Genomic DNA, 16043 nt, shown 5'->3' on the forward strand with positions numbered 1-16043 from the left:
GCAGGTAACCCCTCTGCGTCTTCTCCAGGCAGCCCCCACTCTCTGGGCTGAGTCCTGCCGATGATTGGCTGCAGCGCTGTGAATGGGAGGTGATGGAGCTGCTGCTCGTCCTCCCGGCTCTCACAGACTGTAGTAACTGTACGAGATGCCTCGTCCTCCTTTTTTTTATGACTTGTGAGATGTTGTTACTGGCAGCCAGATGTGCTGAAATCCCTGACGCCAGCATCTCTGCACCGCGCGGCTGTCCTAGGCTTAGAGGAATATGAGTGGAGGACGCGCCGGCGCTCGGCTTCACACTCTTGCCGCTCGGCTTCACACTTGTGCCGGGGAAGCCGGTCCTGCTCTGCGCTGCTGCCGGTCCGTGCGGCCTGAGTCCGGAGAGCTCGGCGCGGACGCGCAGTCTTCTCAGTCAGCTGCCGGCGGAGAATAATGCCGGTCCTGTTCCTCGCCGGCCGCCGCTCGCTCCAGCACAGCTCTCAGTGTCCGGGGGAGGCCGGCGCAGCCTGCCTGGCATGTCCGCTCTGGGTGCCATCTGTAACAGCAGCCACTTTGTAGCCAGGCGGCGACTCTACAGAGGAAGATGCAGTTTGATACTCTCCGCCAGTTCTGCAACACCGTCCTGTCTCATTTTCACGAGGCTTTCCCCACTCCCCCCAACATCCTCCAGAACGATCTGTTCGGTCAGACCCTGAACAACTCCAGGTATGTGAACATCAGGACCAATTTTTGGCTCTGCTGCATGCTGCCCCCCATCTAGGTTGTCATTGTACCTCCTACATATTCCTATAGCGCCAACATATGCCACAGCGTGGCACAAGCTCTGCAGACAATTATTTATTTGACTCTTAAATATATATATTTTTTGGATTATCAAGGGGGGATGGATGGTAAGTACATAAAAGACCCTCCCACTCACCCTCCACCCCATAATATGGGGAGACTATATAAACTATAAGGTATGGGGAGATAAAAATCTGAAATAACAAATTTGGCACTGCTGCATCCATATGCAAATGGTCCCACTTGTGCACACTGAAATAAATCACTTCCAATGGGGGCGACGAGAGGATAAACGCAGGGGGGCGCAGCTATTGACCCCACAAGATTGATTGAACGGATGGGATTTGGTGCATTCGATAACGCCGTGTTCACACCATAGACTTTTTTTTAATGTGCGGGAGTGATTGATGATCTGGAGTGAAGGCTGCCCCTCCACATCCCCCCCCTCTCTTAAGCCTTGCTCCTATACAATCCCCCATTAATAAGCAGCGGTCAGGGATTACTGTGGGGATGCTGCTTCTTGTGTGCAGAAATGCTGGACAGCTCCTGCTATGTGCAAGACGCAGCAATATCCTCCTCGGTTTATAATCCCCTATAGGGGCTGCCATTACTGATCATCTAGAGGGAGGTTTTTTTTTCTCCTAAGGAAGCAATTTGCTTTCATTAAATTTCCAATACAAATATATGTACAAAATGTGGTGTTCCCCCACAGTAGCATGAATATATATGTATGTTGCAGGGGGTGGGCACACATAAAGACCCTGTGCTAGAACAATGTAGGGCCCCTTTGCAGTCTGATAGCTCATGATCATGCCCAGTTCCCCCTGCTTTGGGGGTGCTAGTGGCCCTCTGACCTCTTGGGCCCCTAGTATGTTGTATATGGGCGAGAACCAATTTATGGACATATGCATGACGGAGCGATGTATAGAGTCTTAAATATCGCAGAGGCTTTTATACTTTTATGGTAAGTGGTACAACACAGAACATAAGACCCCCCCTCTACTATCTACTTCTTGTTACGTTTTCCTAGTGAAAAGGGTTAATTGTGAATTCACCAATTCCCTGCCCCCCTCCCATACACATACATGCTGGGTTCTGATACGTATGCCCAATGGGGACAGTGTAGTAAGCCGATGTCACTATCTCTTGTGGGAATAAAAGGTGTTGAAATCCAACATGTCCGATCCCTTCTTCCCCCTCTCCCAATATGATCTGTCACGGAGGACACCAATCTAATGTGTATATGGGCCAGAAGACAATAAAGGGGTTAATTCTTCATTCCCCGGTGATCTAGAGCTAATTGTTCAATCTGTGGTCTTTGAGCTCAATAGATGGGTGATTTGTACTTGCCCTGGTGGGCTAGGGGAGTAAATGGTTAATTTAGGTTCCTCCTGTCTTCTTGGGGCTTTTAAAGCTGATTGATCGCTGACTTTTGCTCTAGATTTGACCTATTTTTTGTATTGTTTATTTTTTATAACAATATTATATGTTTTTTTATAATAATCATAAACATATAAGGATCCAAGTAATTGGTAGCGATGTGGAAATGATGGTAGCCGGCCTGCAGAGAGGGGATGTAATGGTGAAGGTTACCTCTGCGCCCACGCTCCTCTGCTTTATTACCTGTCTGCTTCTTCTTCTCAGAGTGTGGGACATACACATTTATCCGCCCTATCATTATGCCGTCTATTGTACGAGAGCAAATCCTACAGTAAGACCAGAGATTCCTCCTTCTCTAGAACTGGTATTATTTCTGACATTGTCCTAAGATCTCCTCCTGTGTTTTCTTAAGCACCATTGATTGGGAAATGTTGTTTTTTTTTTTTGCCTTAAAGTGTCTGTTCCACAAGGGGATTGTAAGATGGAAATGGATATCCTATAATGTGGAGAGTAACACGTCGCACAGAACGGGGATCTAAATCTACCAAGGCACTAGGGACATATAAAGAGACAGATCTTGTGCAAAGGATAAGCTGTTACGCAGAGACTTGGCGAATCTTGTCTTCACATGGGGGCACATTTAGTTCAGACCCTGTCCAATGCAGAGTAGCTTTTTGGTACCAGCCTCATTAACCAGCGCTCATATTCCATCAGTCCCCTCCAGCTATGCCCCTGTTCTACAGTATGAGGAACCTCATTCAATATACTATAGGGCAGCCCCTATATACTGTATGAGCCCTCACATAGTACCCCATATACAGCATGAGCCCCCACACAGCCCCCTCTATACAGTATAAGCCCCCACATAGCCCTTCTATATACAGTATGAGCCCCCACACAGTCCCCTATATACAGTATGAGCCCCCACACATCCCTCTATATTCAATATGAGCCCCCTTACATATAATGAGTCCACACACAGCCCATTACATGCTGTATGAGCCCACACACAGTTCCCCATATACAGTATGAGCCCCCACACAGCCCCCTATATTCAGTATGAGCCCCCTACATACAGTATGAGCCCCTATACAGTTCCCCATATACAGTATGAGCCCCCACACAGCCCCCTATATTCAGTATGAGCCCCCCTACATACAGTATAAGCCCTCACATAGCCCCTTTATACACAGTATGAGTCCCGTCACAGCCCCCTTACATACAATATGAGTCCATACACAGCCCCCTACATGCAGTATGAGCCCCCACACAGCCTCCTATATACAGTATGAGCCCCCACACAGTATCCCTATATACAGTACCCTTATATATAGTTTGAGCCCTCCCATAGTCGCCTATATACAGTAAACCCCCAAAAAACACCACATACTCACCTCTCTCCCGTTCCCCTGGCGCTCTGCTCCGGTGCACTGACTTTCCGCACAGCAGACATGATGTAGTGACGTCATAGCGTCTGCTGTCTCGGTTACACACATTGATTGGTGGAAGAATGTATTATAGCAGTGATATTTCAACACTGGACGCGGGGGGTGGGACATGGTGTGGCCTATGGGCCACTGTTTTGGATCCTTGGGGTGTCTCTGTGGCAGGGATTAGAACAGCAAGAGGTTCGGATGTAGCCCGTGGGCCGCACTTTGTCCAGGTCTGCTGTTGGGGGTCCTACTCCGATGGACTCTGATAGAGGTGGTTTTGCTCCTGGTCTATGTGTCCTCCTCCTGCGCACTGGAAAAATTAGCTGCAAATGGACCTCTTGCGCCCATTAGAGCCTGCACCCAGCAGATCATCCTCAAATCCTATAAGATGTGCCATATTTGAAAAAGAATGATAAAAAGATAACGTTTTAGGCATTTGTAACCCAGGAGATCAAATACATTGTGTACAATTACACATTGGACAATCTGAAGATAGGAGATATGTCATATTCCTTTTATTTTATTACATGAATTATTCTGGAAATGATCCCTGTAGCTAATAACAACCATATTTATATATAATAGTAATACAAAATGGTATATCAGTAGGAGCGAGCCTCACTCTTCTTATCTCCCAATTAAGCCTCCTTGCAAATCCATACCAATCATACGCCGCCGAGGAGGATGATGGAGCAAACTCCTAGTGCCTAGTACTGAATACGCAGCTTCCTGTGGATAGAATTGTGCTAATTACTTCATATTCACTTGTTCTTACCACTAATTACCCCTGCTGGCCATAATTTACACAGAATTCATATGGAAATCCACATTACAGAAGATAACAAAAAATACAAACAAATGAACATCTTGTTCCTGTGGAATATCTGTCCTAGTTACAGACTTATCCACAGTCATACAGGAGGAAGGATCATTTAGACCCCCCTTAAAGAGGCCCTGTCACCAGGTCGAAAGTGGAACATTTTTGCTCTCATTTTATTCCCATTACTTCTCCGAATATGCAGATTTTTTTTTCATTTAAATCTGCCATATGGATCCAGAGATATGAGCCTTTTTAATTTAGTGCGTATTTTTATGGTCTTTACTAAGAGGGTGTAACTCATAGACTTCTGTGCAGGGGTGTAACTCATAGAATTCTATGCGGGCACGTGGCTAATAGAATTCTATGCGGGGCTAATAGAATTCTATGTAGGGAATGGCTCATAGAATTCTATGCGAGGGCGTGGCTCATAGAATTCTATGCGGGGCTTGGCTAATAGAATTCTATGTGAGGGCGGCGTGGCTAATAGAATTCTATGCGGGGAATGGCTCATAGAAGTCTATGTGGGGCGTGGCTCATAGAATTCTATGCGGGGAATGGCTTATAGAATTCTATGCGGGGCGTGGCTCATAGAATTCTATGTGGGGAATGGCTCATAAAATTCTATGTGGGGTATGGTTCATAGAATTCTATGTGGGGCGTGGCTCATAGAATTCTATGCGGGGCTAATAGAATTCTATGTGGGGCATGGTTCATAGAATTCTATGCGGGGCGTGGCTCATAGAATTCTATGCGGGATGTGGCTCATAGAATTCTATGCAGGGCGTGGCTCATATAATTCTATGCAGGGCGTAGCTCACTGGTAAAGACCATACAAAGTGGCGCTAAATAAGAAGGCCCACATCTCTGGAACTACAGTATAGACCAAAAGTAATAATGAACATACCGGGACTTATATAATAATGAACCTTCCGGGACATATACAGTACAGACCAAAAGTTTGGACACACCTCATTTAAAGATTTTTCTGTATTTTCATGACTATGAAAATTGTACATTCACACTAAAGGCATCAAAACTATGAATTAACACATGTGGAATTATATACTTAACAAAAAAGTGTGAAACAACTGAAAATATGTCTTATATTCTAGGTTCTTCAAAGTAGCCACCTTTTGCTTTGATGACTGCTTTGCACACTCTTGGCATTCTCTTGATGAGCTTCAAGAGGTAGTCACCGGAAATGGTCTTCCAACAATCTCGAAGGAGTTCCCAGAGATGCTTAGCACTTGTTGGCCCTTTTGCCTTCACTCTGCGGTCCAGCTCACCCCAAACCATTTCGATTGGGTTCAGGTCTGGTGACTGTGGAGGCCAGGTCATCTGGCGTAGCACCCCATCACTCTCCCTCTTGGTCAAATAGCCCTTACACAGCCTGGAGGTGTGTTTGGGGTCATTGTCCTGTTGAAAAATAAATGATGGTCCAACTAAACACAAACCGGATGGAATAGCATGCCGCTGCTAGATGCTGTGGTAGCCATGCTGGTTCAGTATGCCTTCAATTTTGAATAAATCCCCAACAGAGTTACCAGCAAAGCACCCCCACACCATCACACCTCCTCCTCCATGCCTCACGGTGGGAACCAGGCATGTAGAGTCCATCCGTTCACCTTTTCTGCATCGCACAAAGACACGGTGCTTGGAACCAAAGATCTCAAATTTGGACTCATCAGACCAAAGCACAGATTTCCACTGGTCTAATGTCCATTCCTTGTGTTCTTTAGCCCAAACAAGTCTCTTCTGCTTGTTGCCTGTCCTTAGCAGTGGTTTCCTAGCAGCTATTTTACCATGAAGGCCTGCTGCACAAAGTCTCCTCTTAACAGTTGTTGAAGAGATGTGTCTGCTGCTAGAACTCTGTGTGGCATTGACCTGGTCTCTAATCTGAGCTGCTGTTAACCTGCGATTTCTGAGGCTGGTGACTCGGATAAACTTCTCCTCAGAAGCAGAGGTGACTCTTGGTCTTCCTTTTCTGGGGCGGTCCTCATGTGAGCCAGTTTCTTTGTAGCGCTTGATGGTTTTTGCAACTGCACTTGGGAACACTTTCAAAGTTTTCCCAATTTTTCGGACTGACTGACCTTCATTTCTTAAAGTAATGATGGCCACTCGTTTTTCTTTACTTAGCTGCTTTTTTCTTGCCATAATACAGATTCTAACAGTCTATTCAGTAGGACTATCAGCTGTGTATCCACCAGACTTCTGCACAACACAACTGATGGTCCCAACCCCATTTATAAGGCAAGAAATCCCACTTATTAAACCTGACAGGGCACACCTGTGAAGTGAAAACCATTTCCGGTGACTACCTCTTGAAGCTCATTAAGAGAATGCCAAGAGTGTGCAAAGCAGTCATCAAAGCAAAAGGTGGCTACTTTGAAGAACCTAGAATATAAGACATATTTTCAGTTGTTTCACACTTTTTTGTTAAGTATATAATTCCACAAGTGTTAATTCATAGTTTTGATGCCTTCAGTGTGAATGTACAATTTTCATAGTCATGAAAATACAGAAAAATCTTTAAATGAGAAGGTGTGTCCAAACTTTTGGTCTGTACTGTATATGGTGGATTTGGAGAAAAAAAAGCTAGAATACAGAAGAGAGCAGCAGGAATAAAATAGGCACAAAAAGTGTCCATTTCTGATCTAGCGACAGGTCCTCTTTAAATTGGTCTTCTAAATGTGTGGATCAGACATTAAAGGGAATCTGTCACCAAGTTTCTGCTACCTAATCTGACAGCAGCGTTATGTAGGGAAGAGACCCTGATTTCAATTATAGTTTTGATAAAATCAGTGTTTTATCAGCAAGAGATTATCACTAGGGGACTAGTAAACTTTCTGCCATACTTATGAGTGCTATATAACCCCGCCTCCCACCACTGATTGGCAGCTTTCTGCCTACGCACAGTGTACACAGAAAGTGGCTAATCAGTGGTGTGGATGGGGTTATACAGAGCTCAGCATTCAGAGAACTGGTAAATCTGCAGCAAAGAAAACGGTGATTTTATCAAAACTGCAGCACGCAGCCCATAAGTGATACGTCACTGAAGTCAGGGTCTCAGCATCTACATCGGGGCTGCATTTTGTTTACAAAACAGCGTCACACTTGTACAGAGGTTGTGTCTGGTACTGCAGTTTATTTCCTATAAGAGATAGTTTAGTGAATCCTGCATTGAGCAGGGAGTTGGACACGAGGACCCTGGAGGTACCTTCCAACTCTAGCGTTCTATGCTTCTAATAGAATTCTATTAGGACCTAATAGGGTCTTTGTGACTCCAGCCATGAGAGACTTGACTGCCATAGGATAAATGTGTCGCCAATGTGGTAACAACTACACAAATACAATTAACTTTAAGGGATTTATCAGACTCTGCATATGATCGGCTGGTGCCTTTGAGTTTCATCTATCAGTTACAGGGCACATGCACTGCTTTTGAGCCATACAGGAGTCAAGGATATCTTTACATTTACAACTATTTATGTAAGGCTTCAATACATTCCAATGAAAAAAAAAAAAAAGAAACATTGCAATTTTTTTTCATCTATTGTTTTGTGTATACAGCTCTCATATACAATCACATTTCTCAATAGTTACAGACTACTAACAAAACTTGTGCTGTCTGATCCTGCAGTCAGGTTACAAAGGTAGAAACATTCTGGTTCTGGTTTCACCCTCACAGGCTTCATCATAGGTTTCCTTGAGAAAGCTCATCAATATCAGATCAATGATGATGTCAGCACCCGGTTCTGATGTCAGCCTGATGTCAACACTCGGTTCTGATGTCAGCCTGTTGTAAATATTGAACAGAGATGTTCAGCACACCTCTGTTCAATCTGTAGAGTCAGCTGTCGATCACTGTAGATAAGCTCCCACTGAAGAGACTGAGACCCGATCTGCAGTTCTCAGCAGGGGCCACTACTCAATAAGCAGAGCTGTTCTGTTCATCTACATTCACTGTTTATATCCTACAGCCACTGAAGCCAATAACAGCTGATTGGTGAGGATGCCAAGTGTCGGACCTCCGCCTATTTGATATTGAGGACTGATCCCTATAATAAGTCATCAATATTATTTGCCCGGACAACCCCTTTAAAGTCTGATGGAATCAGTGAGGGTGAAACTAGAACCAGAATGTTCAAGTCTGTGTAGTCTGACTCGGACCATGGAGAAACTTTGATTGACATGAGAGCTATACACACAAAACAGTAGTTTTTTTTCCTTTTTACATGAAAATCCTTGATCTCTCCCATCATGTGCTATTTAAAGGGAATCTGTCAGCAGGTTTGTGTTACCTCATCTGAGAGCAGCCTGATGTAGGCAAAGAGAAGCTGAATCCAATGATGTAACACTTAGATTACTGGGTGCAGCCGTTCTGACACAATCAGAGCATTTAGATTTAGAATGAAGCAGAGCTAAGGAAGATAACCCCGCCCACACCAAGCTTTATAAATACAATATCCATAGACAGTGAAGTGCCTATTAAAGGAGGGGGCGTGTCAGACTAGCATGCACAAGCTGCTGTGTCCAGCAATGATAAGCTTCTGACGCTAAAACAATCATTGCAAGCAAACAAAAAAAACACAGCGCTTGATGAGAGGCATCGCTGAAATCTGTGTTTCAGCCCCTAAGTCATGCTTTCTTCAGGTTACAAAACCTGATAACAGATTCCCTTTAAATCCTAGTCCCTGAGTCCTCAAGGAGTTTTCCCCAGAATCCTGGTGTACAATACTTTGAAATGTTGCAATTTTTTTGCACAACTCAAAATTGTGCAACTTTTGCTGTTTTTATGCAAGTCCTGGATTGCTCAGCCATAGGGGGGGTAGAACAAATTCATCATAATCATGTTTTTTATGGTGTAAATTACGCCAGCAATGTACGCCAGCCCCTGTCTGGAGCAATATTTCTGGTGGTAGCACAAAGCAGTTGAAAGAAGCACCAAATTCATTAAGAGGTGCACGTTGCTTAATGAATTTGGTGCATCTTTACTCCAGCGCTCCTTTCATTAAGCCTGGTGAGCAGAATGATGGAGGATCTTAGTGTTTTCTTATGTTGCATAAGGGATTTTGGACCTCCTTAGTCACCAGGTTCCGGGTGTGATTGCTACCACTGCATTCCCCACAGCTAAACCCTGACCCCATTATAGAACGGGGCTACGATGTCTTTAAAAAAAAATCCCGATGACTTGTGCTGAATAAGTGTATTACTTTTTATGATGTGGATGCGAAAACTAATTTAATACTTCCAAAACTACCGTTTGCCCTAGTAATCCGGTTTTATGGTTTGGCTTGCAGCTACTATTGGAACTCGTTTATATCCTGCATGCTAGACTGCTTTTTTGCCATCTTACGGCACAGTATTTCACACGATGAGTGCAAAATTGTGCAAGTCCTAAGGGAAGCTATTTATCTATGATCACCAGAAGACATGACTTTTCTTCATATTCGTCTGTAACTCACATTGATTTTATTTTACCCATTTCTGAAGTTGTAAATGACTTAAAAGCCTTCAGCTCAGATTGTGTGTTTACGGACAGAATGACCATCTATTTATCTGTCTCTCTGTATATCTATCTGTAAAATAGGTCTTACAAGAATTAAGGACTTATGCCACTTGGAACCCAATGACTGGCTAAGACTGTCATGTTCTTTGTTGGTTGCCTTGGGCTTATTTCCAATGTCAATGCCACATCTATGCTAATGTTAACATGGGATAAATTTCATCATAAAGTATATTACTGTCATTTATGTGTGTGGGTGTCGTAATAATGTGAGATGTAAGGCTGTTTCAAGAGCTCAGTGCCATAACTTTGTCCAAGTTCCCTGCTAGACACTCAGCACAGAGTGCCTTATAGCTAGCTGGAAGTAGGGGTGAGTAGCAAATATGATGAGCAAATCACTATAAATTGTACTCTACCCCAGGGTTATAGAGAGGCTTACAGATGTGCAAGCAAGAAACACCAGCTCCTGAGTGAAGAGTGCATTTGATAGATGAACTTAAGTATTGTCACCCACAAAGAGCAAGAAGATAGTCACACCAGAGGGATTGCCACCACTGAGACAGCAAGGAAACGGATGCCTGAGTGTGAGTGACTGATAAGTGGAAACTGTAAGAGTAAGTGGAAACTGTAAGAGTAAGCTGCAAGTGTGCAAAGTTGGCAGACAAAAGCTACAGTGGTGCATTGCTGATAGATAGGTGACCGATAAAGAGGGTCTGTGACAAGCACTGTGAATGAGCTGTACTGTATCGAGATGGACATGGAGGCTATGCCAGAATAAGTTAGGAGCTGCCCCCAGTCCTCTTCTTCTCTTCACATAAGTTTTAAGTTAAAGAGGAGCAGTCACTTGCCAGAAAGATGTAATTGTTATATCTGATATAAATGCCGCTATCCTCCCTAATCCGGCGTTGTTTTTCTTTTGTTCCTGGGATTCTCCATTCCTGAGATATGGCCCCTTCTTCCCTATGTGTAATTCTAGTCTTGTTATCCAAGAAGGCGTGATTCTCATGAAGATGCCTATAGAGAAGAGTTGAGGAACACGCCCACTTGGCTAACGAGACTAGATTTATATACCTGAAACAGAAGGTCATATCTCAGGAACAGAGAGGTACAGGAACACAAGAAAAACAACGCCGTATTCAGGAGAACAGTGGCATTTACACCGGGTAAAAAAAATTACATATTAATGAGAAGTGACCGCTCATCTTTAAGTATATAGTGATTGAGATTTACATAATATATTTACATGGAAATGTGGATTATTTCTTCATTTGTTTTGAATAATTGTGGAAGTCTAGGTCATCAGTGCTGCAGTAAATAAAGGAAGATAATGGCAGAGAGCCTTTTCAAGTGCTAAAATAATGGCTGCACGCAGCCGCCACTAGGGGGAGCTCCCGTTACATGTTTTTTCACAGCTCTAAATGATATTTATGGGGAAGATTTACTAAGCTAAATGTGCCACAATCTGCACAAAACTGGCATACATGCTTGTGTCAAATGAATTATGTGTTTTAGACACTTTTGGGGTCTTGCTAGGCAAAGTGGCATGGCCGTTATGTGATAAAAGTTATTGTTAAACAGGAAAATGAGTAACTAAAAATGTGGCACATTGTGTCCAAATTTCAGAGAAAAAAAATTGGTCTAAAGTGAGCCAAACAAGAGGTGGCATGTAGGTCATAGGAAGATGAATAAAATGATACCTTGACATATTTGATCCAATGTCTTATTCCAGAGAAATTCACATTTTTGATATATGCACATGAGCTGTTAAGATCTATGGGCCGGACATAGATCTCCCCGAGAATCTGCCCCCAGAGCTTATTTTAACTGAAAGAGGGAGCGTTACCAATATGAGACGTGTAGATCAGGAGGGCAGACTGTCAGTCATTACATGTCTCACACTGCTATCGCCCCGTTTCAATTAACATGAGCTCTGGAGGCAGATTCTCATGCAGATCTATGTCCGGCCCATAGATCTTAACCACTCATTTACATATTAAGAAAAACATGGATTTCTCTGGAATAAGACATTGAATCATAGATATCAAACTATCATTTTGTTAGCTTCCTATGACCTACATGCTCATATAGACGGCTAAGGAGGGTTGATCCTACTGACCGATTCCCTTTAACCAAAAGATGAAGCAAAAATCACAATTCCTTATACCGTGTGAGCGAATGTGATAAATTTGGTTTATGTCATCTAGCTCTAAGGTACTGAAAGTTAAGCCACACTTATCCATATATTAGCACCTTTTATGCTAAAATAATCAAGTCAAATCTGCTATGGGGCAATTTACTAGAGCTGGCATCTCGTACATCAGTCTGGAGTAAAATATGAGAAATTTATTAATGGGCATCAGCACTATAATTTACACCAGGATCTGGCATGAATTTTTTTAAAGTCTGGTGGGTGGCCCTTGATTCTAAACCAGACCCATTTTTTTTTTTTTTTTTTTTAAATTGCCTCAACGTGCACTTAAATATTCAAATAGTCTATTCAGCGAGGAAGAGGACTAGAACTTTAGTAGTGAAGCAGCGATCCTAAAAATCAATAGCGAGCCTTGCCACATGACTTAGGGGAAAAGCCAAACCAGAATCTCAATTTGCAGACTTGTGTTTCGGAGAGCTGCCCCTCAGCAGTGCAGAGTATGAGATCTGATTTGGCTCTGGACTGGGGCTTAAGGGGTAACGTTTCTCCTTGTGAAAAGTGACAAGCCAATGCCTGGCATGTCAGAGTGAGGACACTTTTATAAGCCTTGCATGCTTCTCTAGGAAATTAAATATGCAAAATTGTCTTTTCAGAGAGGAAGAAGACTTGAATTCTAAAACCACCCATTGGAAGCAGCGATCTTAAAGGTCAATATCGACTCTTTAACAAGCCTTTCCATACCACTTAGGATAAAAACCAAACCAGAATCTCAATTTGTAGACACGGTGTTTCGGGGTGTTGCCCCTCATCAGTGCAAAGTATGAGATCTGATTTGGCAAGGTGAGAGGCTCTGTACTGGGGTATAAGGAGTAATATTTCTCCTTGTGGAGAGTGACATGCCAAGCTTTGCACTGATGAGGGGCAAGACCCCGAAACACCTTGTATGCAAATTGAGATTCTGGTTTGTTTTTTTTCCCCATGTCATATTGCAAGTCTCGTTAAAGGGTCGATATTGACTTTTAGGATCTCTAGTCCTTTTCCTCACTGAAGAGTTAATTTGCATATTTAATTTCCCAAAGGAGCATGCATGGCTAATATAAGTCTCATCACTCTGACATGCCAGACTTGGCTTGTCACTCTTCAAGAGGAGAAACGTTACCCCTTTAGACCTCATTGTGCTCTGTATGACTTGGAATGCAATGAGCTCCCCCTAGTGGTGGTTATAAGGAGCCCCATTTTTCACATACGATGGGAAGCAGGAGATCAGAGGTTGGTATGAAACAATCCAGACTGTAATTCCCCATAATGCTATATGGTGTCGTTTCTAGGTGAAGGACAGTGCTTCAAAGACTAATGTTTATTAATGTATTTCCATTAGAGTGACTCTAATAAACACAATTAATGCTGTAGTCGTTGTCTATGGATTGGATAATATATCTTGCTAGTCTGGGACATTACCCCTAATTAACATTCCATGGAACTGACAATAGAAATCAGTAAACAGATGGAAAAGTGCAGAATTTCTGGGAATCCTGGACGGAGTAAATAAGAAAGTGTTTATGCGCTAATAATGCTTTTCCTTGATTATTGTAATTTCCCAATTCCCACACAGATTTGCAGAATCTCACTTAACCCTTTGTTTGACAACCACCATTATCTGCTGCTAATGATTTTTTTCCCTTGTGCTGAGAAGATAAGACGGACACTGGGGACGTGTGTAATCCATCTCACGGCCTGAGCAGTATATTATAATTGGAATTCATTGATTAAGGAAAATGGCCTCGCTGTTCTGGTGTTAGCTTTTCTGTGGGGCTGAAAACAAATGGGCTGACATAAACAGCACATTATCCCACACCCTGCTCCTCCATGCTGGTTAAAGAGGTCCACCAATTTATTATACTTTTTTTTAGTGAATGCAATATTAAAAATAATACCATTAATATAATATAAATAATATGATACATTTTTTGGGGGGTGCATTGGATCTAATATTAAAAATAATATAATATAAATAATATATAAATTATATGATACATTATTTTGGGAGTGCAGTAAATTTAACATAAAAAATAATATAATTATTATAATCCAAATGATATATAATATGATACTTTTTTGGCAGGTGCAGTGAATCTAATATAATAAATCATATAATTAATATAATATAAATAATATGATACATTGTTTTGGGGTGCAGTGAATCTAATATTAAAAATAATATAATTAATATAATATAAATAAAATATAAATAATCCGATACTTTTTTTTGGGGGGGTGCAGTGAATCGAATATAAAAAATAATATAACACAATCTAAATAAAATATAAGTAATATGATACTTTTTTTGGGGGGTGCAATGAATCTAATATTGAAAATAATATAATTAATATAATATAAACAATAAGATACTTTTTGGGGGGTGCAATGAATCTAATATTGCAAATAATATAATTAATATAATATAAATAAAATATAAATAATATGATACATTGTTTTAGGGTGCAGTGAATGTAATATTAAAAATAATATAATATAAATAATATGATACTTTTTTGGAGGTGCAGTGAATCTAATATTAAAAACAATATAATCAATATAATATAATAATATATATATAATATGATAAAAATATTTATATTATATATCCACCGCATCATATATCTCCGCATTATTAGCAAACACAAGAATGAGAATTTAACCCAACGATGTTTCTCTCGACAGACAATGTTTCTCCTTGCGGAGATCCAGGCAATGGTAGCTGGGAAAAAAGTATGCGAATTAGCTCTTCTGTAGAAAGAAGAAAATTGTCTCTCTACTGCCACCTATAGGTACAGTATCTACCCTGTAAATGAATGCCTGACCCAATAAAGGGTCTTGAAACATGACCACCCATCTTTAGACAGCTGTCTGGGTGAGATGCCTTTGACTCAGTTAGTGTCAGAGGTAGGGAGGAGGAAATAAATAAAAAAAATCCTTGACAGAACGCAGGTTTTCAGAGTTTTCATTTGGCACCTTTTGGCTTTTCCAGGCTCTTTTCTTTTACTGCTTTTTTAACATTGATGTGGCCTGTGGTCATAAATCAGCTCTAAGGATCTCAGAAAAAGACAAAGAAGAGTTACAAACTCTCCTGTCATTTAATTAGAATGAGCTCACTGACGGATTCTCAGTTAACTCATTCTGCAGCCTGCAAATAAAGAAATAAAATAATGATTTAGAAATGAAGCGATCAGCTGATCACAGGGGGCCCTGTCAATGATCCACTGTAGTTATCAGTGGTAGTGGTCTACACAGTCCTAATTTCCCACCATCTTTCCTATCACCAAGGTCATTGCTCTGTCATTCATAATGAAGTGACGCAATACTATAAACACCCTAATGACATAGATTTAGCTGGCAATATTGTATCTGGACTGTAGTCTAGGACCGGCAGATAGCAGAATACTCTGCATCCTCCCCAGTATCTGCTGCATAAGCATTTGCAACTAATCACGTTGCATTATTGTTGATATAATATTCCATAAAATGAGAATGCTTTCCTGTCTGATGTGATTACGGTCCTGCAGTCCTGGAAGCTTAATCTGTATAGAATTTATAATAAGATCTTATTAAGCTCTAGACATTGGAAATGCCTGGCTTACAGTAACTACAATAATGCTCCTCGCCAGAAGCTACTGCGAGACTACAATTAAACTTTTTTTTTTCTCTCTGAAATGCAGAGTAGGACTGTTTGACGTCCAAGGTACAGAAGAAGACAGATTCCTTCTGTTAGGCATAAATAAATCAAATTTATACACCTCCTTCATCTGGCTTCTGAGATACATTTGCCAATCATTGCTCCAGTCTGAATGGTGAGCATATTGTGACATCATTGTAATCCCTGTGTCATAGACCTTAAAGGGGTTGTCCAGGCGTGGGGTGCTTACAGTGCACACTATTAAGATTCTCTAGTGTTGGTGCTGGGAGTTGGCGGGCGCG

General features: G+C 41.8%; 1 protein-coding gene across 48 annotated transcripts in view; it reads left to right on the forward strand.

The window, feature by feature from the left end:
• The window catches only part of RIMS2 (regulating synaptic membrane exocytosis 2), a 659880-nt gene that overhangs the window by 232752 nt on the left and 411085 nt on the right, over positions 1-16043 (forward strand). For 4 of the 48 annotated variants that reach the window (XM_073679756.1, XM_073679750.1, XM_073679749.1 and 1 more), the window contains exon 1: positions 116-702. The exons of 42 other annotated variants lie outside the window; for them this stretch is intronic. In XM_073679756.1, the coding sequence (XP_073535857.1) occupies positions 581-702 (122 nt within the window). In that variant the 5' untranslated portion in view covers positions 116-580. Of the gene's footprint in view, positions 1-114; positions 703-16043 lie in introns of those variants that run through there. 2 more of the 48 variants (XM_073679747.1, XM_073679748.1) reach the window with 1 other exon arrangement.

Source organism: Phyllobates terribilis, unplaced genomic scaffold, assembly GCF_046119375.1.
Source record: "Phyllobates terribilis strain yellow unplaced genomic scaffold, ASM4611937v1 Scaffold_4__5_contigs__length_816908805, whole genome shotgun sequence".
Taxonomy (NCBI): Eukaryota; Metazoa; Chordata; class Amphibia; order Anura; family Dendrobatidae; genus Phyllobates; species Phyllobates terribilis.